At 35.9% G+C, this 24,348-nt stretch overlaps 2 protein-coding genes across 6 annotated transcripts; one reads left to right on the top strand and one right to left on the bottom strand.

Annotated features, from left to right (window-relative positions):
- The first annotated feature begins 1,213 nt into the window (after nucleotides 1–1,213).
- On the top strand, nucleotides 1,214–4,878 carry LOC113519121 (uncharacterized). Of its 3 annotated transcripts, XM_052892244.1 has the most exons (3): nucleotides 2,657–2,723; nucleotides 3,717–4,259; nucleotides 4,717–4,878. In XM_052892244.1, exons 1-2 carry the CDS (start codon nucleotides 2,672–2,674, stop codon nucleotides 4,208–4,210), a joined length of 546 nt encoding a protein of 181 aa, XP_052748204.1. In that variant the 5' UTR covers nucleotides 2,657–2,671; the 3' UTR covers nucleotides 4,211–4,259; nucleotides 4,717–4,878. The 3 variants fall into 3 exon arrangements, with proteins under 3 accessions (XP_026759977.1, XP_052748204.1, XP_052748202.1); XM_026904176.3 differs by lacking the exons at nucleotides 2,657–2,723; nucleotides 4,717–4,878 and adding an exon at nucleotides 1,214–1,325 and having other exon boundaries at nucleotides 3,717–4,343; XM_052892242.1 differs by lacking the exon at nucleotides 4,717–4,878 and having other exon boundaries at nucleotides 3,717–4,343.
- Nucleotides 4,879–7,778: 2,900 nt separating this feature from the next.
- LOC113519119 (streptococcal hemagglutinin) lies at nucleotides 7,779–23,556 on the bottom strand. Of its 3 annotated transcripts, XM_052892267.1 has the most exons (24): nucleotides 23,467–23,556; nucleotides 22,807–22,834; nucleotides 22,141–22,209; nucleotides 21,964–22,032; nucleotides 21,013–21,084; nucleotides 20,465–20,536; nucleotides 19,988–20,059; nucleotides 19,796–19,867; nucleotides 19,603–19,674; nucleotides 19,413–19,484; nucleotides 19,220–19,291; nucleotides 19,027–19,098; nucleotides 18,830–18,901; nucleotides 18,478–18,549; nucleotides 18,155–18,226; nucleotides 17,495–17,566; nucleotides 17,299–17,370; nucleotides 17,065–17,136; nucleotides 15,855–15,932; nucleotides 14,733–14,810; nucleotides 13,452–13,532; nucleotides 11,083–11,994; nucleotides 9,290–9,826; nucleotides 7,779–8,442 (listed from the first exon to the last, which is right to left on the bottom strand). In XM_052892267.1, the coding sequence occupies exons 1-24, from the start codon at nucleotides 23,509–23,511 to the stop codon at nucleotides 8,285–8,287; spliced, it is 3,063 nt and encodes a 1,020-aa protein (XP_052748227.1). In that variant the 5' UTR covers nucleotides 23,512–23,556; the 3' UTR covers nucleotides 7,779–8,284. The 3 variants fall into 3 exon arrangements, with proteins under 3 accessions (XP_052748227.1, XP_052748229.1, XP_052748228.1); XM_052892269.1 differs by lacking the exon at nucleotides 9,290–9,826; XM_052892268.1 differs by lacking the exon at nucleotides 13,452–13,532.
- Between the last annotated feature and the right edge of the window lie 792 nt (nucleotides 23,557–24,348).

Below are 24,348 nucleotides of genomic sequence, written 5' to 3'. Positions count from 1 at the left end.
ATATACCTAATCAGGTCGATCTCCACGCGGTTCCCCCTGGAAACTATCATGATTAATTCCTGATGAATTTATCATGATGGGCTAACTGGCCTGTTTTCATTCTCATCTATCACCCTTCACTGGTGCTCCGCCAGCGTATCCCGTTAGCGCAGGCGGGGCTACCATACCATTTTCACCCATCAAAAAAAAACATATTAGTCTAGTAGAAATTTTATCAAAATCGATTCAATAGTTTAGTTTTTATATTAAAATAACTGGTTTCGCTACCATTGAAGACGGTATTTATTTTTTATTTATTTATTTATTTATTCATTAGTACAAATATGTGTACACGGCGGACTTAATGCTAAAAGCATTCTCTCCCAGTCAACCGTAGGGAAGTGTCAGAATACACGAACGCGGTACTAGTAATTATTGATATACATACATACTAAAATTACATATATAAACGAATAAATATATATGAATAACAAATATACTTACACATATATAACATATACTATATTATGCACGAAATTAAGAATAATATAAAGCACTTACTGCTATATATATATATATATATATATATATATATATATATATATATATATATATATATATATATATATTGTGAAACACAATCTTTTAGAAGACATAGAAAAAATTTTAGATGTTTTCTTTTTTTAATTTTTTTCAATAACCCTAATCGATTTATATATTTACCCTATGACATGTGGTCCCGGCATTGAATAAGCCACCTCTTCTTTTCCTGTAGGTGCCGTAAGAGGAAACTAAGGGAGGATAAGGGATGGGCATCAGCGTTCCTCAATAAACATTTACAAAGTCTAACTGCGGTTACCAACCCGCCTGCCAAGCGTGGCAACTACTGGCAAAACCCCCCAAGGGGTAGGGTTATGTTCAGCATTGTACAGTTAAAGACCGATGTGATAATTATAAACGGAACTATTACAAATATGTATTTAAAAGAACAGCCAAATTGATCCGTTTGTTCCCAAGTGATACGTAGAAATAAAAAAGAAAGCTACTATTTATAAAGAAAAGTGAAGAAAAGAATAGAGGGAAGAAATTGAAGGAATAACTAGAATTTTTTTTTCTTTAATTCGCTTTCTTTCATGTATACAGAGAAAATGATTGTCATCACAACGTAGTAATTTCATTTACAAATATTTGTTTACTTTAAAAATATTACAAAATACATTATTGGTTCAGTTATCGCATAACGCTGTTTTCGAGACCATTGTAAACTTGATTCATCGTGATACTGTGGCACCGACAAACATACTAAAAGATCGTATTTTTATATCTTTAAAATATAAAAAAAATGTGTAAGTACCTATACAGTATTATAAGTTTTTTCACCTTTATATTTTATAAATTAAGGTTTTTTTTTTTACAGATCGTAATAAATAATCTCAAAAAAATACTTAACTGATTTAAAAACTAGAGGGAGACTTTGTACAAAAGTCGTTTGCTTGGCCACCTCTGTCCCATTCGTGTTTCTACCGTGAAGCAGTTGTGTTTGCATGGCTGTGTTTCGATTTGAAGGGTGAGATATGGCAATGAATTTACACGGTACAGAGAAATAACACCTGAGTCCTCAGGAATGGCAACGCATGGAGGGTATCATGGGCGAAACAGTATACTCTGTTATGTCCATGATACTGCTCCTGTTTATAGGCGACGATTACCACTTTCTAACAGGTTGGCCGTCAGCTTGTTTGCTATTCTAAATTGTATAAAAAAAACTATGGTGTTTTGCCTTCGTACATTGTAATTTTACTGTTAATTGCCACCTTGAAATGTGAGAAATTCCTTCTCAAGTGGAACCCGTGGGAATTATTCTGGTTAATTACTAGTAAATTTGTTACAATGGCCCAACATACCTGACTTCGTCTTAAGCTATTATCCCTTACTGGTAGCCCGCCAACTTATATTGACAGTGCAGGCGGGTTGTTCATTACATTTTCAGCTATTAAAATACTAGCTGGTCAGCAAACTTCGTACCGCCTAACCACAGACAATTGGGGGGAAGGGATTGTTAGCAATGGAGTTTGACAGCCCCATTGCTAGCAATATGCCATATTAGGTCGACCTCCACGTGGTTCCCCCTGGAAACCGTCGTGAACAATTCTTGTTGAATTCGTCACGATGGGCTAACTGACCTGCTTCATGCTCACCTATCATCCTTCACTGGTGCCCTGCTGGTGTATACCGATAGCGCGGGCGGGGTTACTATTTCATTATCACCCATTAAAAAAAACCAAAGACAATTTGTGTTTGACTAATGTTACCAACGTATAAATATTGACAAATATTGACATCAATATATATACAACTTAGAATGGCAAACAAGCTGACGGTCCACCTGATGGAAAATAGTAACCGTCGTCTATAGACATGAACAATACCATGGACATAACAGAGTATACTGCTTCGCCCATGATACCCCCATGCGTTGCCATTCTTGAGGACTCAGGTATTATACCTCTGTACCCAGTAAATTCACTGCAATATCCCACCCTTCAAACCGAAACACAGCCATGCAAACACAACTGCTTCACGGTTGAAATACGAATGGGACAGAGGTACCCAAGCGATCGACTTTTGTACAAAGTCTCCCTCTGGTCTTTGCCTTCCCGGAATCTCTCCACTAACGCTTGAACTTTACAGTATGGTATTAAAGTTTAAATTGTCTTTTAAGTATTATTACGAATCGTGTGTACGTGAGTATATAAAAGTGTTGTTTTAAGACTTTCTCAGGCAATTTCTTAAATTTTTCTCTCCGTAAGAACCAACCTCGTAATTCAAGGAATATTCTGTAAAAAAAGAATTCGCGAAATCGGTTCAGCTGTTCTCGAGATTTTCGCTTAGCAACACATTCAGTGATTCATTTTTATATTATATAAATGTATAAAATAACGCACGAGAGGTGTCGTGGGCATCATATGTTGATTCATTATCATCATGACAGCCTTTAACTGTCCACTGCTGGACATATGCCTCCCTTTTGGGGGTTTTGCCAGGTTTTTTTTTATGGGTGAAAATGGTATAGTAACGGTAACTCCGCCTGCGCTAACGGGATACGCTGGCGGAGCACCAGTGAAGAGTGATAGATGAGAATGAAAACAGGCCAGTTAGCCCATCATGATAAATTCATCAGGAATTAACCATGATAGTTTCCAGGGGGAACTGCGTGAAGGTCGACCTGGTTGGGTATATTGCTAACAATGGGATTCTTAGTCTCCATTACTAACAATCCCTTTCCTCCCGGTTTTGCCAGGTTGCCACGCTTGGCAAACGGATTGGTAACCGCAATTAGGCTTTGGAGATGTTTTAAAAGGGACATTGCTACCCATCTCTTACTACTACTTACAACATCCACGGGAAAGGAAGGGGTGGCCTATTCTATGCTAGAGCTACATGCCAATATGTTGATAGAGGGGAAAGGGATTGTTAGTAATGGAGACTGAGAATTACATTGCTAGCAATATACCCAACCAGGTTGACCTTCTCGCGGTTCTCCCTGGAAACTATCATGGTTAATTCCTGATGAATTCATCATGATGAGCTAACTGGCCTGTTTTCATTCTCATCTATCAGCCTTCACTGGTGCTCCGCCAGCGTATCCCGTTAGCGCAAGCGGGGTTAACATACCATTTTCACCCATAAAAAAAAAAAGGTTGATTATGTTCTTATAATTAAACTCTCCTTTCCAGGGACAATTCTATTTATTCTATCCATAATAACAACTATTAATTGCCATGTTTTAAACAAGAGAGAAGTTTTAGAAGATGGCATTCAAGAGCCAGATACGGTAAGACTTCAAAAGGAGGTAAACATTGTCGGTTATATACAAAATTTTAAACATATAATGAGTGAATATGTAAATTCACAATACAAATTAACTGCAAACGAGTTGGAAAGAGTTAATCTGATACTGGAAGAGTTTTTAAAGAATCTAGCGACCGATCTTAAAGATGTTATGGAGAAGAATATTGATTGGGAAAAGAAGAAGATAGAGGACGGCGTGGACGATGAGAAATTTGTGGAAATAAAGAAGAAAATCATGGAAGAGTTTCATGATATAGAGGAGAATAATGCTGACGAAATGGTTTATAGGTTAAGAAAGAATCTGTACGAGACAAGACAGAAATTGGATGGAATTATTAAAGATTCAAATAGAGCTATGAAAGAGATTTCTAGCGAATAGCATTTGAAATGTTTATTGTACAAAGCATAAGGATATTATGTATTTAAAAGTAAATATATAAATATTACTGGTTTAGTTAATAATACTAAAATTAAAGAAAGAAATAAAAAATCGTTAAAATAGTTAAATTAAATTGGATTTTTTTTTTATACAACTTAGAATGACAAACAAGCTGCCCACCTGATGGAAAGTGGTAACCGTCGCCTATACACATGAGCAGTAACATGGACATAACAGAGTATACTGTTTCGCCCATGATACCCCCCATGCGTTGCCATTCCTGAGGACTCAGGTGTTATACCTCTGTACCCAGTAAATTCACTGCAATATCCCACCATTTAAACCGAAACACAGCGATGCAAACACAACTGGTTCACGGTAGAAACACGAATGGGGCAGAGGTACCCAAGCAATCGACTTTTGTACAAAGTCTCCCTCTGGTGATATTTAATTAAATTGATGAAATTGAAATTGAAGTATTTAAATCTTTATTATTTAAATTTAAGGATCGACGCCCTCCTCGCTTCTAATTTCTGCGCCCGACAGGCTCTACAATATACTTTATTAATTATTAACATCTTTCATAATAATATTGCAGAATGCAATAAATAAATTGAAATAAAAAAAAAGTATTTTTTTTTATACAACTTAGAATGGCAAACAAGCTGACGGCCCACGTGATGGAAAGTGGTAACCGTCGCCTATAGACATGAGCAGTACCATGGACATAACAGAGTATACTGTTTCGCCCATGATATCCCCCGTGTGTTGCCATTCCTGAGGACTCAGATGTTATTTCTCTGTACCCTGTAAATTCACGCCATATCGCACCCTTCAAACCGAAACGCAGCCGTGCAAACACAACTGCTTCACGGTAGAAACACGAATGGGACAGACACTCCGCCCATTTTTTAATCACGTAATAAATATTAGAACATGGCTTTATAATTATAAATATGTATTTTTCCTTCTATTTATACAATAAAGTATTCGGGCAGCTTAAACACATATAAGCGGTTATTGCATTCTGGGGCTGCCTGCAGCTCTACAAGCAAAAACAGCAGCTTTTCAATTCTGATTTACGTGCACCTTTTTAACTACGAACTAAAGAAACTTTTTCTAGGGAAAAAATTTACAGGTATGAAAGTAAAAAGACGGAGCTACTCTGAAACCTCGTTGTGCGTTTGTCTAAACAGATCAGTTACTAGTGTATGACACTTATTTGTTGCAAGTGAACCATACAGCGCCATCTAGTTTCATTCACTGTCATTCTTTCTTTTTGCTTCCATGCGTTTACTTATATGGCCGCGCTTTCTTTTCACTCTATTTGTATTTTTCTTATTTTCAATAATTAAAAAGGTTTATCATTATATTATTTTTACTTTTATTCCATCATTATTCCTATATGGTTGAACAGATATACAAAGGCTGTATTTTTATTGTAAGAAACAAGAGAAAAATTGTCCAAACTATATTAATAGTAACAATTAATACATTTATTATTTTAATTATACAGTACTATTATACCTACTTGTACAACAATTAGTCCATTACCCTAAGGTTGTCGTGTAAAGATTGCTCTCAGCAATAAGACCGCCTCACTGTACTTCATACAACTGTATAGTTGTGTTTGTAAATTGTCTTGCTTATTTCCTATATTGTAAAATGCAAGTAAAATATACTCATTCATTCATTCATTTATTTATAATTATTTTTCAGCTAATCCATTATAAATATTTTTTCTTAATAATCATTACAAACACATCTATGTATCCTATTTAAGAGCTGCGCTCTTGTAGGTGGAGCTCTTGCCACTCACTACCATTTCCAGCGGGGGGGAAAGGGATTGTTAGTAATGGAGACTGAGAATCCCATTGCTAGCAATATACCCAACCAGGTCGGCCTCCTCGCGGTTCCCCCTGGAAACTATCATGGTTAATTCCTAATGAATTCATCATGATGGGCCAACTGGCCTGTTTTCATTCTCATCTATCACCCTTCACTGGTGCTCCGTCAGCGTATCCCGTTAGCGCAGGCGGGGTTACCATACCATTTTCACCCAGTAAAAAAAAAAGACCATTTCCAGCGAGTCTCTACAGACACATAAAGAATACGTATTATACCTATGCTGACGACTTTTCTATAGTTTACTGCAAGGTTGTTCCGTTTACGGGAACGAAGATAAATGATAGAACAAAGTAGATAAAGTAGCTACCAGTATATTTAATGAATGGCCGAATGACGTATTTAAATATAAAAATAGAAAGGGAGAAATATTATGTACTTATATAGATATAAATGAAACGTCAAATCTATGCACAAACCTCGAGAACGGCTGGACTAATTCCTTAAATTTTTTTAATTAATTAATATTTTTAAGAAGCAGAAATAATGGAAAAGTTTCCCGAAAAACTTAATATTTTTCCTAGTCGAATTCCTTACGAAAATTTAAACATGTCAATCAAATGTTGACATACCATAACATATCATTTGACAGAACGACATCTAGCGGGTCATCCAGTAACTAATATTTATTTTTAATTAAAGCAAATTACGTGTTTTATTAATTCTTAATCAGAAAACCCAAGTATTAATAATTAATAAAAAATATAATTTTAACCATTATTAATCTTGTAAAAAAGAAATACCTACAGCGCAATAGTTCTGCTATAAATCTTATGGACTTATTTCAGCTTGTTTGCCATTCTCAGTTGTATTATATATATATATATATATATATATATACCACCTGATGGAAAGTGGTAACCGTCGCCTATACACATGTGCAATACCATAGACTTACTTTTTTATAAATTACTTTTTATTATATGGTTGATTATTACCTATTCTTTGTATAGCTAGGGGCAGAGTGTGGGGGCCAGAATACCGTAACAGAGGGTATCCTAGTACGAATTCTGTCCACTTCCCATGGCAATCTATAGGTATATATTATATTTTGTAAAATGTACAAATAAAGTGCCATTGTGATAGAAATAAGGCATTATTAATAGAAATACATATAGGTTTTTTCCCAATAAAAAAGTATATATTTAATGCTTTAATAAAATACCGAAGGATATTTTGGATCAATCTTTTAATAAGTTTAAAAGGGGTTAATAAAAACATTTATTGAACAAAGCCTATTACATACTAAACGAATATTTGAAAGATAAATGTGCATGGTGTTAGTTGATCTTGTATGGGCTTTTAACGACCATGTAATCTTAGTTTTAATGCATTTAAATAAATACAAATAATATTGAGAGAGTTTTAAAAGAGTAATTGTTGAGTTTCTTGCAAGCTCTTCTTAACAAATAACAACTTTTCGAACCCATCAATAGGTAAAAAAATGACGATTTAAAAGTGCTTGTAAACAAGTCTACTTGATTAAAGATGATTTAAATTCGAATTCGATATAAAAAGAGAAAAAAAAAAACAGATCAAGAAAGACAAGAATTATTATATTTATTTAATTTCTATTATGAAAACTCTCATTAAAAACATATAAGTAGATTGAAATCCAAATAAAACACAAAACAAAAAAAACAAAAAAAAAAACAAAAACAAAAAGAAAACAAACTGTTATATTATTTATTTCATTTTTAAATGACAATTTTTATCAAAACACGTGTGTAGGTTATATTCGAAATATAAAAGAAAAAGAAAAATAATAAAACAATAAACAAATCAAGAAAGACAATTTTTACGAATCACTGACTATCGCTGGCGGTCAAATTATGTGCATAGTCTGTTTTCATAGAATGTACTGAAAATATAATGAAACGAATAATCGACCATAGACAATTTGCTTATGTCTAACTGCAATACAAACTGAGAACAAGGAATTTTACATAGAAGCAATGATAAAATAAAAACTGTAAACCATATGGTCGTCTCCTTTCTTCTTATGCAAATATAATTAGTAAAAAGAGGACAAACTATGCACTATCAGTTGCTATTTTTCTCAATTCATAGCAGGCTAGTGTATAGTTAGAGAGTTATTCTCTGTTAATTCCAACAAAATTTGATTACCTTTTCAGTAAATTCTATTTAAACAGAGATGGATATTTCAGTTTAGTATTCATATATTTCTGCACGCAAGTTCTCGGGGACATCTTCGATTGTCTCGTAGCAAACGCAGATCTTTGCCACTGAATTTACTACCCCAGGTTGCTGTGCTAAACTCGTCGCGACGTCAGATACTGAAGAGCTGCTTGAACTGGCCGCTTCAGCTAATACAAAAAAAAAAAAACACTTTAAATAAACATTCAAGTAATTTTGAGGTCAGTGGTTTACTGGATATAAATTGGTGATGCACGACCATTACCGAGGGCTGCACGTGGCGAGTTGCGGAGGTAGCCACTTCGTATCCGACTCGAAGGATCATATTTTATGATTTTGGAAGACTTAAATAATGCTTTAGACTGTAGCTTTATGTGATTGTAATTAAATATATTTATAGTAAGATGAGTTCGCCGTGTGGTCCCGGCATAGAATAGGCCATCCCTTCCTTTCTCGTGGCTATCGTAAGAGACGACTAAGAACAGACAAAGAATAGACAGCAACGTCCCTCTTAAAACATCTCCACAGCCTAACTGCGGTTGCCCATCCGTCTGCCAAGCATGGCAACTACTGGCAAAATCCGCCAAGGGGAGGCTAATATTGACAAGTGGACAGATAATAATAGTAAGCAGGTGTCGATGTCGTTTGTATACGAAGTAGCCGCCGCTTGCAGCGGAGGCCTATATGAGCGCGCCACCACTGCAGTCCTCCGCGAGCAGTCCACATTGATGATCATGTGTCAACATAAATTAAAGAAAAAGAAAACGCACCAATGATTATGTATATATACTTTTTTACAAGTTTTTTTTTATCTGTATATGTCTTAAGTTGGATGAGCGGTTTCGGAAATAAGCGTGAACAAACATTAAAATGTAGTATTTTGAATTTTATAATTATCAGGCTTATGTCGATGTTATGGTAGCGTGACAAACGAACAGACAGACGAAATTATGAGGCACCATTCTGACCATTTGGCCATAAATTAATAGAAAATTTGATTAGAATTGATAACAAGACCTGATGATGATGACGAGCTAGTGGAGGTGCTGGAATTGCTACTAGCAGTTGAAGATTGGGCGCTAGAAGAACTCTCGCTGGAGGAAGTCTCGCTAGTAGAACTCTCGCTGGAGGAACTCTCGCTGGTAGAATTCTCACTGGAGGAACTCTCGTTGGCTGAACTCGCGCTAGAGGAACTCTCGCTGGATGAACTCTCGCTAGAGGAACTCTCGCTGGTAGAACTCTCACTGGAAGAACTCTCGCTGGCTGAACTCTCGCTGGCTGAACTCGCGCTAGAGGAACTCTCGCTGGCTGAACTCTCGCTGGCTGAACTCGCGCTAGAGGAACTCTCGCTGGCTGAACTCTCGCTGGAGGAACTCTCGCTGGTTGAACTCCCGCTGGATGAACTTTGGCTAGATGAGTTCTCGCTAGTTGAACTCTCGCTGGACGAACTCTCGCTGGTTGAACTCCCGCTGGATGAACTTTGGCTGGATGAGTTCACGCTAGTTGAACTCTCGCTGGATGAGCTTTCATTGGATGTGATGTTCACTTCAGATTCTAAAAATTAAATCAAAAAACATCATCTAAGTCATCGGCAAGTGTACGTTGACTCTATTGATTTCTGGCGCTAAGCACTTGCTCTTGCATGATTTTGTTCCTGTTTGAAGAGTGGGATATAGACAGTGAATTTACAAATTACAGAGGCATAATACTTCAGTGCTCAGGAATGGTAACGTATTCCCATGGATATTACTGTATCTTAATGGGATTTTCCATAAGGTTGATCATATTGGCGTGAATTTACTGGGTACAAAGGAATAACAGCTGAGTCCTCAGGAATGGCAACGCATGGGGAGTATCATGGGCGAAACAGTATACTCTGTTATGTCCATGGTACTGCTCATGTCTATAGGCGACGGTTACCACTTTCCATCAGGTGGGTCGTCAGCTTGTTTGCCATTCTAAATTGTATAAAAAAAAAATCTATCAAGTGGGTTGTCTTTGAGGTGTCAGTAAGAACTTTTGTTATGGTTATATTATTTAAATATGGATAAAATTTTTGTTGTAGATGCATAAAAAAAAATATTATGTTACATTCAGAGAGATTTCCTTCCGCGAATGCTCAGATTTCAGTACAGAATTGAAATGAGCTTCCTATTAAGAGATTACAGCACGGGGTTCTTCAAAAAAGGCGTATTAAAATTCCTTTAGGGTCGGCAACGTGCACGTGACACCTCTGGTATAGCATGCGATCATAGGTTACAGTGATTGTTTACCATCAGACGAGATGTAAGCTTGTTTGCCATCGTTGTATTATAAAAAAATATATAAATCCCATACCAATACAAACAGATATACTCATTAATACAAATATTTATAAACTTATATGTATATATTATAATCTGAATCACCGAAAGGTTGCCGTTATACCTCTTTATTATCAACATTGTTAGGAAGGTCACAAGTGAGATGAAAGAATGATTTTTACGTCACATAGAATGGCAAACAAGCTGACGACCCATCTGATGAAAAATGATAACCCTCGACCATAAACATGCATCCATTTAACTCAATAAACAGAAGAAATTGTAATATCCATGCTATACCTCATGTGTTACTATTGCTGAGGACTATTGCTGAGGATTAGGTGATTTTGAAAGCAGGAAATTACCACTAATTCCTTGCTTTCCAAATCACTTAGTTCTTGGGCAGTCGAAGTGTGGACTTCCACTGCCCAAAACAAATTTAAATTAATTTAAGGAGTCCTATTCAAAAATCTCAAAAACGCTTAATATGATATAGAAATAGTGTACCAGATGCAGTAGCAGCTGAAGAAATGACCACTGGTCTTTCATTTTCGATCACAATAGTTTCCACCGGCGTTTCATCGATAATTTCTTCTATTGGTGCTGGTTGGATGACAACTTCGCTTGGACCTGACGGAATCTCTACTACTGTTATTGATGGTGTTAACCCAATTGACGATTCTGCTGATGCTGAAGAAGTGGCTTGGACTAATCCAGATTGCACTGTAGCTGGTTGGATGACTGTCTCGCTTAGATTTGGGGGAATTCTCTCTACTGCTACAGTTTGCCCCAAATTTTGACCAACCACAACTGTTTCACTGGAAATACCTTGTAATGGAGCAATTTCTTCAATTACAGTTGGCCTTATCTGGCCAGCAGAGGCCGTTGCTTGACTGACTGTTTGTATTGGAATGGAGCTAACTACTGGAGCTGGTTGAACCACTGTCTCAGTTGGAGTTAGGGGAATTCTCTCAACTGTTACAGTTTGTCCCGGAGTAGCTTCCACTACTACTGTTCCACTGGATGTACTTTGTAATGGAGTGATTTCCTCAATTACAGTTGGTCTTGTCTGACCGACAGAGGCCGTTGCTTGATTAACTGTTTGTACTGGAATGGAGTTGATAACTCCGGGTTGTACTTGTTCAATTATGGTTGGTCTTGTCTGAAGTCCAAGAATCGAACTGGTAGAGACTGATGTGGGCTGGATGGGAAGTGTCTGAACAGACCCCAATGGTCGGATTGGTTCGTAAATAGGGTTAATCTGCCATGGAGCACCGGAAAGTTGGCCTCCGTTTTGCCAGTTATACCCTGCAGTCCAAGATGCAGGTAAGTCTGATGGCCATCCGGTTGTTTGTGCAGGCGTCTGCCATTGGTAACCTGGAGTCCAATAGTTCCACGGTCCTGCTGGAACTGAGGTTCCTGTTCGAATTTTCAAAATATCTTACAATCACATATTTTATTTATTTTTTATTGACTACATTACAAGAAATGTTTGGTACAAAAGGCATACTTTATACTATATAGTTTTCTCTCCCAGTCAACCTTTGGCAAAAGAGAAATGTAATTATGCGGTGACAAAATTGAAAATCGTTGCTGAAAAACAATTGTAATGTATTTTGTACCAGAGGGAGACTTTGTACAAAAGTCGATTGCTTGGGTACCTCTGTCCCATTCGTGTTTCAACCGTAAAGCAGTTTGCATGGCTGTGTTTCGGTTTGAAGGGTGGGATATGACGTGAATTTACAGGGTACAGAGGAATAACACCTGAGTCCTCAGGAATGGCAACGCATGGGGGGTATCATGGGCAAAACAGTATACTCTGTTATGTCCATGATACTGCTCATGTCTATAGGCGACGGTTACTACTTTCCATCAGGTGGGCCGTCAGCTTGTTTGCCATTCTAAGTTGTATAAAAAACAAAAAAATTGTACGTAAATACATATATTCAGTTGGGTCTACAAGAGATTGATTTTAAAGATTAAGCCTATTATGAATTTGATATTAATATTAAATTTTGTATACAATAAAGAATTAACTATATCACGTTATACAATATTTATTATGTTATATATAAAATTCTCGTGTCGCGGTGTTTGTCACCAAACTCCTCCGAAACGGCTTTACCGATTTTTATGAAATTTTGTGTGCATATCGGGTAGGTCTGAGAATCGGCCAACATCTATTTTTCATACCCCTCAATGATAAGGGTGACCCTCCCCAAAATATATTTTTTTATTTTTTTAACAAATTTTTCCATTTCTATTTTATTATGATTTAGCATTGAAAAATACATACAACCTCAAATTTTCACTGTTTCACGATCAACTCCTGTTTTTTAATCGCGATTTTTATATGCTGCAATAGGGTTGCAAGATGGCAATCCAATATAATAATTGTAGTAGGATAAATTTTCATGTATAGTTCTAAAAATAATGTACATATATGGTAAAACAACGTTTGCCGAGTCAGCTAGTTACATATAATATCTGAAAATATTCAGATAAACTGCAATTAAAATTTAAATAAATAAGTAATGTACCATAATATTTAAATAATTATTAAATTTATTTAAATTATTATTAATAATAATTTATACTTGGTGTAACAGCCGTTAACTGCCCACTGCTGATCATAGGCCTTTCCAATAAAAGGAGTTTTGCTAGTAGTTGGCATGCTTAGCAGATGGGTTTACAACCACAGTTAGGCTTTGGTAGTGTTTTAAGGTGGATGATTTTGCCCATTCCTTGACTATTGAGTACCCTTAGTCGCCTCTTACGACACCCACGGGAAAAGAAGGGGTGGCTCATTCCATGCCGGGATTACAAGGTAATTTTGTGTTACTTTGGAGAAAATTTCGAAAATGTCTACCAGATACCTGGTCCGCTGACGACATTCGCTTGGTTCCGTGTACTGTATTGATTCTGCCAATTGACGTTTCGTATCCCATTGTTCACGACTAAAATGTGACCATATATGTATTTATAATATATAATTACATATCTTGTCAAATAATGAACAAATGTGGCTGTAAGATTATGAGAACCTATCCCGCGATTGCTTGGGTACCTCAGTCCCATTCGTGTTTCAACCGTGAAGCAGCTGTGTTTGCATGGCTGTGTTTCGGTTTGAAGGGTGGGATATGGCGTGAATTTACTGGGTACAGAGGAAGAACAGCTGAGTCCTCAGGAATGGCAACGCATGGGGGGTATCATGGGCGAAACAGTATACTCTGTAATGTCAATGGTACTGCTCATGTCTATAGGCGACGGTTACCACTTTCCATCAGGTGGGCCGTCAGCGTGTTTGCCATTCTAAGTTGTATAAAAAAAAACAGGAAAGGTTTGTTTGTTTGTTTGTAATAGATAAACTTAAAAACTACTCCAGCAATTTTAAAAATTCTTTCACCTGTAGAAAGCTACATTATCGGAGATTAACGTAGACTTGCTTAAACAGAGAGTCTCCATACAAATGCTTCGAGAAAAACGGGTCAACTTTTTCATACAATTTTGCGTGATAAATAGTTACGAGTGATTCCTTTATAACTTCCATATTTATTTTGTCTTATAATTTCTGCACCTTTTTAATGCGTAAACACTCTTTTTATTTATTAAATAATACGTCAAGATACATTGTATGCGTAAGTATATAGAACAATGATAAAAAAAACGGCTCGGTTAATTTGACAATTAGCTGACAAAAAGTTGACACGTTTTTGAGGCTCAATGCTCCATCTATATAATCTAAGGATAGACTATAATACAATACTTTCTAAAATACTATCTACTTATGCGTTGTCGGGTCGTATTTCTAGTTAAATAAACATATATAAATAACTAGCGGCCCGTCCCGGCGTCGCACGGGTGGACATTTTTAACATTTCCCTTCACTGCTCTGCTCCTATTGATCGTAGCGTGATGAAAAGTACATATTATAACCTGCCCGGGAGTATGAAGAATAATTGTACCAAGTTACGTTAAAATCCGTCGAGTATTTATTATTTCTATAACGAACATACAGACAGACAGACAAAATTTTACTGATTGCATTTTTGGCATCAGTATCGATCACTAATCACCCCATGATAGTTATTTTGGAAATATATATCATGTACAGAATTGATCTCTCTACAGATTTATTATAAGTATAGATTACGTACCTGGCTGGTTTACAACGTTAGCTTGATTTTGAGCGATCTGTTGATTCTGCCAAGCGCTGTTTTGTATATTGTTGTTAGCTGACGAAAATAAAAAAAAAAAATTACTCAACTTAAAAAATATTTGTAAATACTGAACTGCATTAGCTGTATCCAGCGGCTTCGTCTACGTGAATCGGTACATAAAGTATATTATGTGTTAAGTTAGGATATAACCTGCCCGTGTACCAAATTTAATTCAAATCCATTCATTAGTTTTTACCTAAGAACAAGGAATTACATAGAAGGAATGATAAAAAAAAACTATAAATCATATGGTTGCCTCCTTTCTTCTTATGCAAATATAATTAGTAAAAAGAGGACGAAAGATACACCATCCGTTGCTATTTTTCTCAATTCATAGCAGGCTAGTGTACAGAAAATGTTTGATATGTCAATTATTTGTCAATGACAAATTTTACATTACTAGATTATATATTGGACACAGTTTATGTAGAAAGTATGCGAGCAGGTTGTATCTGAATTTGGTATGGTTATACGGCCGTATAACATTTTCTACACACTAGCCTGCTATGAATTGAGAAAAATAGCAACTGATGGTGTATCTGTCGTCCTGTTTTTATTAATAATAATTAAGTAATGGTGAAAGCAGGTCAGTTGGCATCTCGTGATAAATTTATCCATAATTAATCACGATAATTAGGGGGACGGGATTATTAGTAATGCGGACTGTGAGTCCCATTGCTAGAAATATATCCTGTCTGGAAACAATCGTGCTGAATTCCAGGTGTATTCATCACGATGGGCTAATGTTTTTTTTTTACAACACAGGGGGCAAACGAGCATGCGGCTCACCTGGTGGTAAGTGACTACCGCCGCCCATGATCACCCACAACACCAACAGCATTGCAGGTGTGCCGCCGGCCTTTTAAAATGGAATATGCTCTTTTCTTGAAGGTTATGTTGTCGTATCGTACTGATCTGCCTTTTTATTCTCATTTATCATCCCTCACTGGTGACCAGCTAGTGTATACTGTTACCGCAAGCAGAGTTACCGTTCCATTCTCATCCATTAAAAAAAAACCTCATTGCTTAGTTTAAATGTAACATCATTTTTTTAAATACCTTGACTATTAATAATGGCTTGATTCTGGTTGGCCTGTTGGTTCTGCCAACTGACGCCTGGTGCTCCATTGGTTACTCCTAGAAATAAGAGTAAAGTGATCAGCATTACCACCATCATCGTCATCATATTAGCCTTCAACTGTCCACTGCTGGACTTAAGCCACTGCTAGACATAGGTCTCTCCCATAAAGGACATTTTGTCAGTAGATGCCACGCTTGGCAGGGGGATTGACAACCGCAGTGTGGCTTTAGTGATGTTTTTAGAAGAATGCTGCTGCTTATCCCTCGCCCTCCCTAATCGGTTCTTACGACATCCAGGGGATAGGAACGGGTGGCCTATTCTATTCCGGGACCACATAGCCAATCACCACCGTTATCATCACCATATCAGCCGTCAACTGTCTTCTGCTGAACGTAGGCCTCCCTCATAAGGTGGAGGGTTTGCTAATAGTTACCACGCTTAGCAAGTGGCTTGGCAGCCGCAGTTGGGTTTTGCTGTTGTTCGAAGAAGGATGCTGCTGGCCATCCCTCGACCATTTAAGTAGTCCCCTCTTACGACACCCACGGGAAAGGTACACTCTCTAAATGTAATTAGTAAAAAATAGAAACGTTCAATTAATTAAATGATTTTTTAATTTTGTACTTCTATGAGACATCAGCAGACTGACAACCTCTCATTGCAATGAGCTGGTCAAATAGCTCAAAGAACCGACAACCGATGGAGAAGAAAGGTTTTTTTTTTATAGATGATAATGAAATAGTAACCCCACCCGCGCTATCGGTATACACCGGCGGGGCACCAGTGAAGGATGATAGGTGAGGATGAAGCAGGTCAGTTAGCCCATCGTGACGAATTCAACAAGAATTGTTCACAATGGTTTCCAGGGGGAACCACGTGGAGGTTGCTAGCAATGGGGCTGTCAAAATCCATTGCTAACAATCCCTTCCCCCCTGGAGAAGAAAGATTGACTTGACTGGTGACCCCGTAACAACGAAGTGTAAGATGACCCTCCCCCCCCCCCCCTCCCTACTAGATGGAGTGACGACCGCAAATGCATTGCAGTGAGTCAGTGGATATACAGGTGGCTCAGGACCATTCCTTATTGCAGTCTATGTGGGAGGCCTATGTTTAGCTGTGGATGGATGACGGCTGAGATTATGATGAATAAATTTTCATTAGTTCTATTGAATTATGGTTATACCGACATACCTGGCTGAATTGCTTGAGTTTGAGAAATCTGTTGTTGTTGCAACGCGCCATTTTGGATTCCGTTGTTGTTTACTGTAAATTACAATACACATTTATTTTTATGGATTAATTATATGAAGTAAACATTTATTTTCTTGTTATTGTGTATGTGTTATTATCATTTTAATGTAATTTTATAATTTTTATCAATATTTTATATAATTTAATGGTTTAATTTTGGACATTCTAACGTACCTGGCTGAATGGCTTGATTTTGGGAAATCTGTTGTTGTTGCAATGCGCCATTTTGGATTCCGTTGTTGTTTGCTGTAAAAAAATATTAATTTTCCTATTGTTGCGTCTATGTTATCAATCTAGTAGACTAGTAACTTATTTTTTTTGCACTAATATAGTTTAAATATGTGACTCAGTTTAAAATACACAAATGTACCTGGCTGGATAGCTTGAATTTGAGAGATCTGTTGTTGTTGCAAAGCGCCATTTTGGACACCGTTATTGTTCACTAGAAATTACATATGTGCGTATTAATTTAGGTATTAAATACACAAACACAATAGACAACTTTTTATTATGATATAAATCTGATAATATAATCGCTATATAATATTGTCTAATTTTAATTTATTTTTTTACCAAATTGATCTAACAAATGTCATTTTATCAAAAGTGCAGTTTGCGAGGGGAAAAGAGAGACAGGAGTTTTACGTCTTCCGGGTATTTTTTCTCTTCGTAATAACCTTTTTTAGACTTAAAACAATACTTGAAAAGAAATTCAAATTATCTTTATAGTTCATAACAATAAAACATCAAAATTTTCATTTTTATAACATTAATATACATAGATATGATACTCATAATGTACCTGGCTGGATGACTATATATATATATATATATATATATATATATATATATATATATATATATATATATATATATATGTATATGTATTCTTTATTGACTACGTGACAAAAATCTTTGTATAAAAGGCAGACAAAATGCTATATAACTATATTATATATAACTAAAATAAATAATACACGAATTTATAATAATAATAAATAGTAGCTAAACAGTTGATATTCTTACGTACCTGGCTGAATGGCTTGACTCTGAGAACTCTGTTGCTGCTGCAAGGAGCTACTTGAAAGTCCGTTGTTATATCCTAGAAATTACATTAGTACATTCATTATTACTGAATGCCTCATGATTACGATTGACAATTACGATTGACATAATTTTGTCTACTATTACCAAAATAGATCTTGCTGTCTGGGATTAAATGGATTTAAATTGAATTTGAAATATTAAGTTTTGTTACACACACACACACACATATTAAAAATTCTTTTATTGCGCATATGTAAAAGAAATGTTAGTATATATTTGTATGTAGTTCTTAACATGCCGACGTACCTGGCTGAATGGCTTGGATCTGGGAATTTTGTTGTCGCTGCAAAGCACTATTTGGAGCTCCAATATTATTTCCTAAAAATTACATACACACAGATTTTATCAAGAGCCTAAGACTAAAATTTATAATCTTTTTTTTTCGAACGAAACGTTAGTGACTGCTGATCAAAATGTTTGATTTTTCTTTCTTTTCTTTTCGTACCGTTATAGCTGTTGGCCGCAGATGGCCTTTACAGCTTCACCGAGCGCGTGTGCAGGGGCGAGTGCAGAAGGCACTCTAAGCCTGCGAGAGGGGAGCGACGTTAAGCGTCAGCTCTTACAAATGGACTACAAAATGTTTGACAATCTGATATACCTGACTGGACTGCTTGAGTCTGAGAAGTCTGTTGTTGCTGTAGAGCACTGGCTGGACTTCCAATGTTATTTCCTAAAAAAGAAATATGCAGATTAGTTAAATGTTTTTTATTGATAATTGTAACTCATTTTTTTAATGAAATTTTGTGAAGTTTTATAAAATAAATTCTGAACTAAATTATTTTCATTCTTACGTACCTGGCTGAATGGCTTGGGTTTGAGTAGACTGTTGTTGCTGTAAAGCACTGGTTGGACTTCCAATGTTGTTTCCTAAAAATGGAATGTGCTCAATAAATACTTTTAATTGATATTTATAACCTATTTTTTTAAAGAAATTTTGTAAAGTTTTATAAAATAAAATCTAAACTAAATTATTTACATTCTTACGTACCTGGCTGAATGGCTTGAGTTTGAGAAGACTGTTGTTGCTGTAAAGCACTGGTTGGACTTCCAATGTTGTTTCCTAAAAATGGAATGTGCTCAATAAATACTTTTAATTGATATTTATAACCTATTTTTTTAAAGAAATTTTGTAAAGTTTTATAAAATAAAATCTAAACTAAATTATTTACATTCTTACGTACCTGGCTGAATGGCTTGAGTTTGAGAAGACTGTTGTTGCTGTAAAGCACTGGCTGGACTTCCAATATTGTTTCCTAAAAATGGAATGTGCTGAATAAATACTTTTAATTGATATTTATAACCCATTTTAATGAAATTTTGTAAAGTTTTATAAAATACAATCTAAACTAAATTATTTACATTCTTACGTACCTGGCTGAATGGCTTGAGTTTGAGAAGACTGTTGTTGCTGTAAAGCACTGGCTGGACTTCCAATGTTGTTTCCTAAAAATGGAAAATGCAGATTAAATGCTTTTAATTTATATCTATAACCTATTTTTTTATAGAAATTTTGTGGAGTTTTATAAAATAAAATCTAAACTAAATTATTTACATTCTTACGTACCTGGCTGAATGGCTTGAGTTTGAGAAGACTGTTGTTGCTGTAAAGCACTGGCTGGACTTCCAATGTTGTTTCCTAAAAATAGGAAATGCAGATTAAATGCTTTTAATTTATATTTATAACCTATTTTTTAAAGAAATTTTGTGGAGTTTTATAAAATAAAATCTAAACTAAATTATTTACATTCTTACGTACCTGGCTGAATGGCTTGAGTTTGGGAAGACTGTTGTTGCTGTAAAGCACTGGCTGGACTTCCAATGTTGTTTCCTAAAAACAGTGTATCCAAATTTTATTAATGCTTATAACCTTTTTTTTTCGAAAAATTTTATATAAGTTATCCTATTAATATTATAAATGTGAAAGTAACCTTGTTTGTTATCTTGTATCGTCTTAACTATAAAATCCGATATACACATACTATATTAGATGGAGAAGGATCCCAGTCATGTGGACGAAGTCGCCGATAAATGCTAGTATAAAATAAATTCTATAGTTATTCTATTTTTTTCGTGTTCATAGGACAATTAAATGAATTTTGTACGCTAGATTCAGGTGAAGTATGTTGATGATGAACAGTATTTGAATACTATGTACCATCCTTTTTACCACTTTACAAATAAAATAAAGTGATTTGTATTTTGTACCAACTGATTTTTTTACATTCTTACATACCTGGCTGAATGGCTTGAGTCTGAGAAGTCTGTTGTTGCTGTAAAGCACTGGCTGGACTTCCGATATTATTTCCTAAACATGGCATACACAAACATTATTAAATGCACATAGATATAACCTAAAGCTAATGAATGTTGTAATACCTCTATTTAAAAATAGACCTAATTTATACCCTAAATAATCTTATTACCTAATTGAAAAAAAAAAAAAAAACAATACACATTTACAAAGTTTTGTTGAAATCGGTTGAACAGTTTTGAAGATCAGCGTTAGCGAACATGGTAACTCTGAATGTGCATATTAAGATTTCTTATTTCTTAACCTAATATGTTAATTTGAAAATCACAAAAAAAATATTATCTCATTCTCACTCAAGAACCTTTCTTCCCCATCGGTTGCCGGTTCTTCGAGCTATATGACCAGCTCATTGCCACTTCAGGTCGCTTATCCTTTGAGCTATTATAATGTAAGGTAATGACATAACATAGACATAACAGAGAGGTGTGAGTTTGAATCTTATGGGAAAGTTTTACAACTAATATATTTACCTGGTTGGATAGCTTGAGTCTGGGAAGCCTGTTGTTGCTGCAAAGCGCTATTTGGAGCTCCGATATTATTTCCTAAAAAATATACCAGAAATAATTAACCAGAGGGAGACTTTGTACAAAAGTCGATTGCTTGGGGACCTCTGTCCCTTTCGTGTTTCAACCGTGAAGCAGTTGCGTTTGCATAGTTGTGTTTCGGTTTCAAGGGTGGGATATGGCGTGAATTTATTGGGCACAGAGGAATAACACCTGAGGCCTCTAGGAATGGCAATGCATGGGGGGTATCATGGGCGCAACAGTATACTCTGTTATGTCCATGGTACTGCTCATGTCTATAGGCGAGGGTTATCACTTTCCATCAGGTGGATCGTCAGCTTGTTTGCCATTCTAACTTGTATAAAAAAAAATATAGACAGATTTTATTAGATGCCTTTTATAAAAATAGGACGATTTTTTTTCTATCATACTTATTGACTTAATATGAAGCCATCTGCCGGTAAGAATTGTATTAGTATATACTTGAAATTTGATAGTAGATAGGACAGGAGTTATAAACAAGGACAGAGTTTTTTGTAGTTGTAGTTATATATAGTATAAAATAACTTTTGTGATTTTAGGAAATACGCTTCAAAATATTCTTTGTTTTTCTGAAAATTTCGAATAATTTTCACTGTATATTTGTCATTATTTACTGAGCGCTATGTGTAATAAAACATTGCTAAGTAAATTGATTCTGAGAAGTCTGTTATTAAGTTATTAGTCTGTTAAGTAAGAGGCTTCTTTTAATTCCACCATTTCCTAAAGTTTACATTATACACATTTAATATTAAGCAATTAATATAAAAACATAATATTACAATTTATATTCAAATTTGTTATTATCAGTGTATACACTAAATTTCGTGTAAGGTAAACTCAGTAGACATTGGCTGAGTTGTTGACATTCTGACGTACCTGGCTGGACAGCTTGAATCTGAGAACTCTTTTGTTGCTGCAAGGCACTACCTGGAGCCCCATTATTTCCTGTAAATTATATATATATACATTTTTTTATTACTAAAATTCTATTGTTGTAAAATTGTAAAATAAATATCTGTAGGTATTGGTAGAGTTGTTGACATTCTGACGTACCTGGCTGGATAGCTTGGAACTGAGAACTCTTTTGTTGCTGTAAGGCACTACCTGGAACTCCGTTATTTCCTACAAATTATACATACACATTTATTCGTATCCACTTGTTCATTTATATCATTTTTTAAACTACATCTACTGTTCTCAATTCGTCTGTATGTTACGCGATATCTTTGCAAAATCTGAACCGATTTTGACTTACATATTAATTGGGCCACGTTTGAAGTCTGCATTTTTTGCGAAGCAAAATCATATTTGTTAGTTTTGTATGATTCTATTGCCCAATTTAGAATGCAATTGCTGAGAAGGATGTGTAAAAAACTCAATTGTTAATTTTTTAAGCAGAAGTTGTTTTTGCAAGTTATAAATTAGAAATACCTCTGTCCCATTCGTGTTTTTACCGTGAAGCAGTTGTGTTTGCATGGCTGTGTTTCAGTTTGAAGAGTGGGGATATGGCGTGAATTTACTGGGTACACAGGAATAACACCTGAGTCCTCAGGAATGGCAACGCATGCGGGGTATCATGGGCGAAACAGTATACTCTGTTATGTCCATGGTACTGCTCATGTCTATAGGCGACGGTTACCACTTTCCATCAGGTGGGCCGTCAGCTTGTTTGCCATTTTAAGTTGTATAAAAAAAATTTTTTTCTTTCTAATACTTTACCTTGTGGTGCAGCGCTGGCAGTTAATATCTGAAAAGATATTATTACAAGTAGTAATACGATGCGTAAATTAATATTGTTTTAATAAATCAACAACACTGTAATATAAGACACAGTAAAATAAATAAATAGTCAGAAAGAGGTGGCCCATTCTAGCCGTGTGATCCCGGCGTAGAATTGACCACCCCTTCCGTTCCCGTGGGTGTCGTAAGAGGCAACATAGCGTACTTAATGGTCGATGGATGGGCAGCAGCGTCCCTCTTAAAACATCAACCGTGAAGCAGTTGTGTTTGCATGGCTGTGTTTCGGTTTGAAGGGTGAGATATGGCGTGAATTTACTGGGTACAGAGGAATAAGACCTGAGTCCTCAGGACTGGCAAGGTAAACAGTATACTTTGTTTTGTCCATGGTACTGCTCATGTCTATAGGCGACGGCTACCACTTTCCATCAAGTGGGCCGTCAGCTTGTTTGCCATTCTAAGTAATATAAAAAAAAATCACCAAAGCCTAACTCCGATTGCCAAACCGCCTGCCAAGCGTGGTAACTACTAGCAATACCCCCTTATGGGGGAGACCTATGTTCAGCAGTGGACAGTTAAAGGCTATTGATATGATGATGATGATGATAATAATATGATCTAAATTTGTAAGTAGGTACTTACACTGAACGCACACAGGCAGACAAAAGTCTTAAAACCGCCCATCATGAGATCTTGGATCCAGATGACCTGTACGGAACCGCTCAAGTCAACAACTATACCATCAAAACAGGCTACCGAATTTATATACCAGATTGTATAAACATACATGCCAATAAATCACTTGAAAATCATACGAACAGACGTCTCCTTTGTCCAATACAATAATTAATTTTCAATAAATGTTCAGCCTTTGACATATTTACCATAAGAATTCTATAGAATGGGTAGAAGAGACATACGTATACTTTTTTTTGTGAATGCCACAATATGATCCAAATGTAACTTTATTTCCTTCAGACTCTCATAGGTTGAGAGGATTGACAAAAATGTATTCGTATTTTAAGAAACAATTGTTATTATTAATAATAATAAAACTAATACTTCCTATGCAGACCATTAAAAGAGCGGAGTCAAACCGGTCGACCTCCATGCAGTTCTCTCTGAAAATCATTGTGCTCAAATCATGTTGAATTCATCACGACACTAACTGGCATACTTTATGCTTTGAACGAATAAGTGAACGAGCCGCGCGCTCTAACCGCCACGTCTACTTCCCGCGAGCGCTGACTGTCGACTGATTTTGTTCACAACAGAACACGGGTCGGTAGCGCGGCATACTAGTTATTATTATTGAATTCACGAGAGTGTCCGTTCTACCCACATATTTATTCTAATGTATTTACCTTTCTAACTTTATGCTAAATATAAAACACATGCTTCCACATATTATTATTGTTTCTATTCCCTTAGTTTTGCCCTTTGAAGACATTAACGCAGCTGTTTCTATATTATTTCTCAAACCGTTAAGTATTTCATAAAAGTTTCAACTTCAGTGCAGTTTTA

The sequence above is a fragment of the Galleria mellonella genome, unplaced genomic scaffold (assembly GCF_026898425.1).
Source record: "Galleria mellonella isolate WM207_F2 unplaced genomic scaffold, CSIRO_AGI_GalMel_v1 utg150, whole genome shotgun sequence".
Classification (NCBI taxonomy): Eukaryota; Metazoa; Arthropoda; class Insecta; order Lepidoptera; family Pyralidae; genus Galleria; species Galleria mellonella.
Note: the sequence above shows the minus strand (reverse complement) of the source record. Positions and strands in the feature narration are given on the sequence as shown.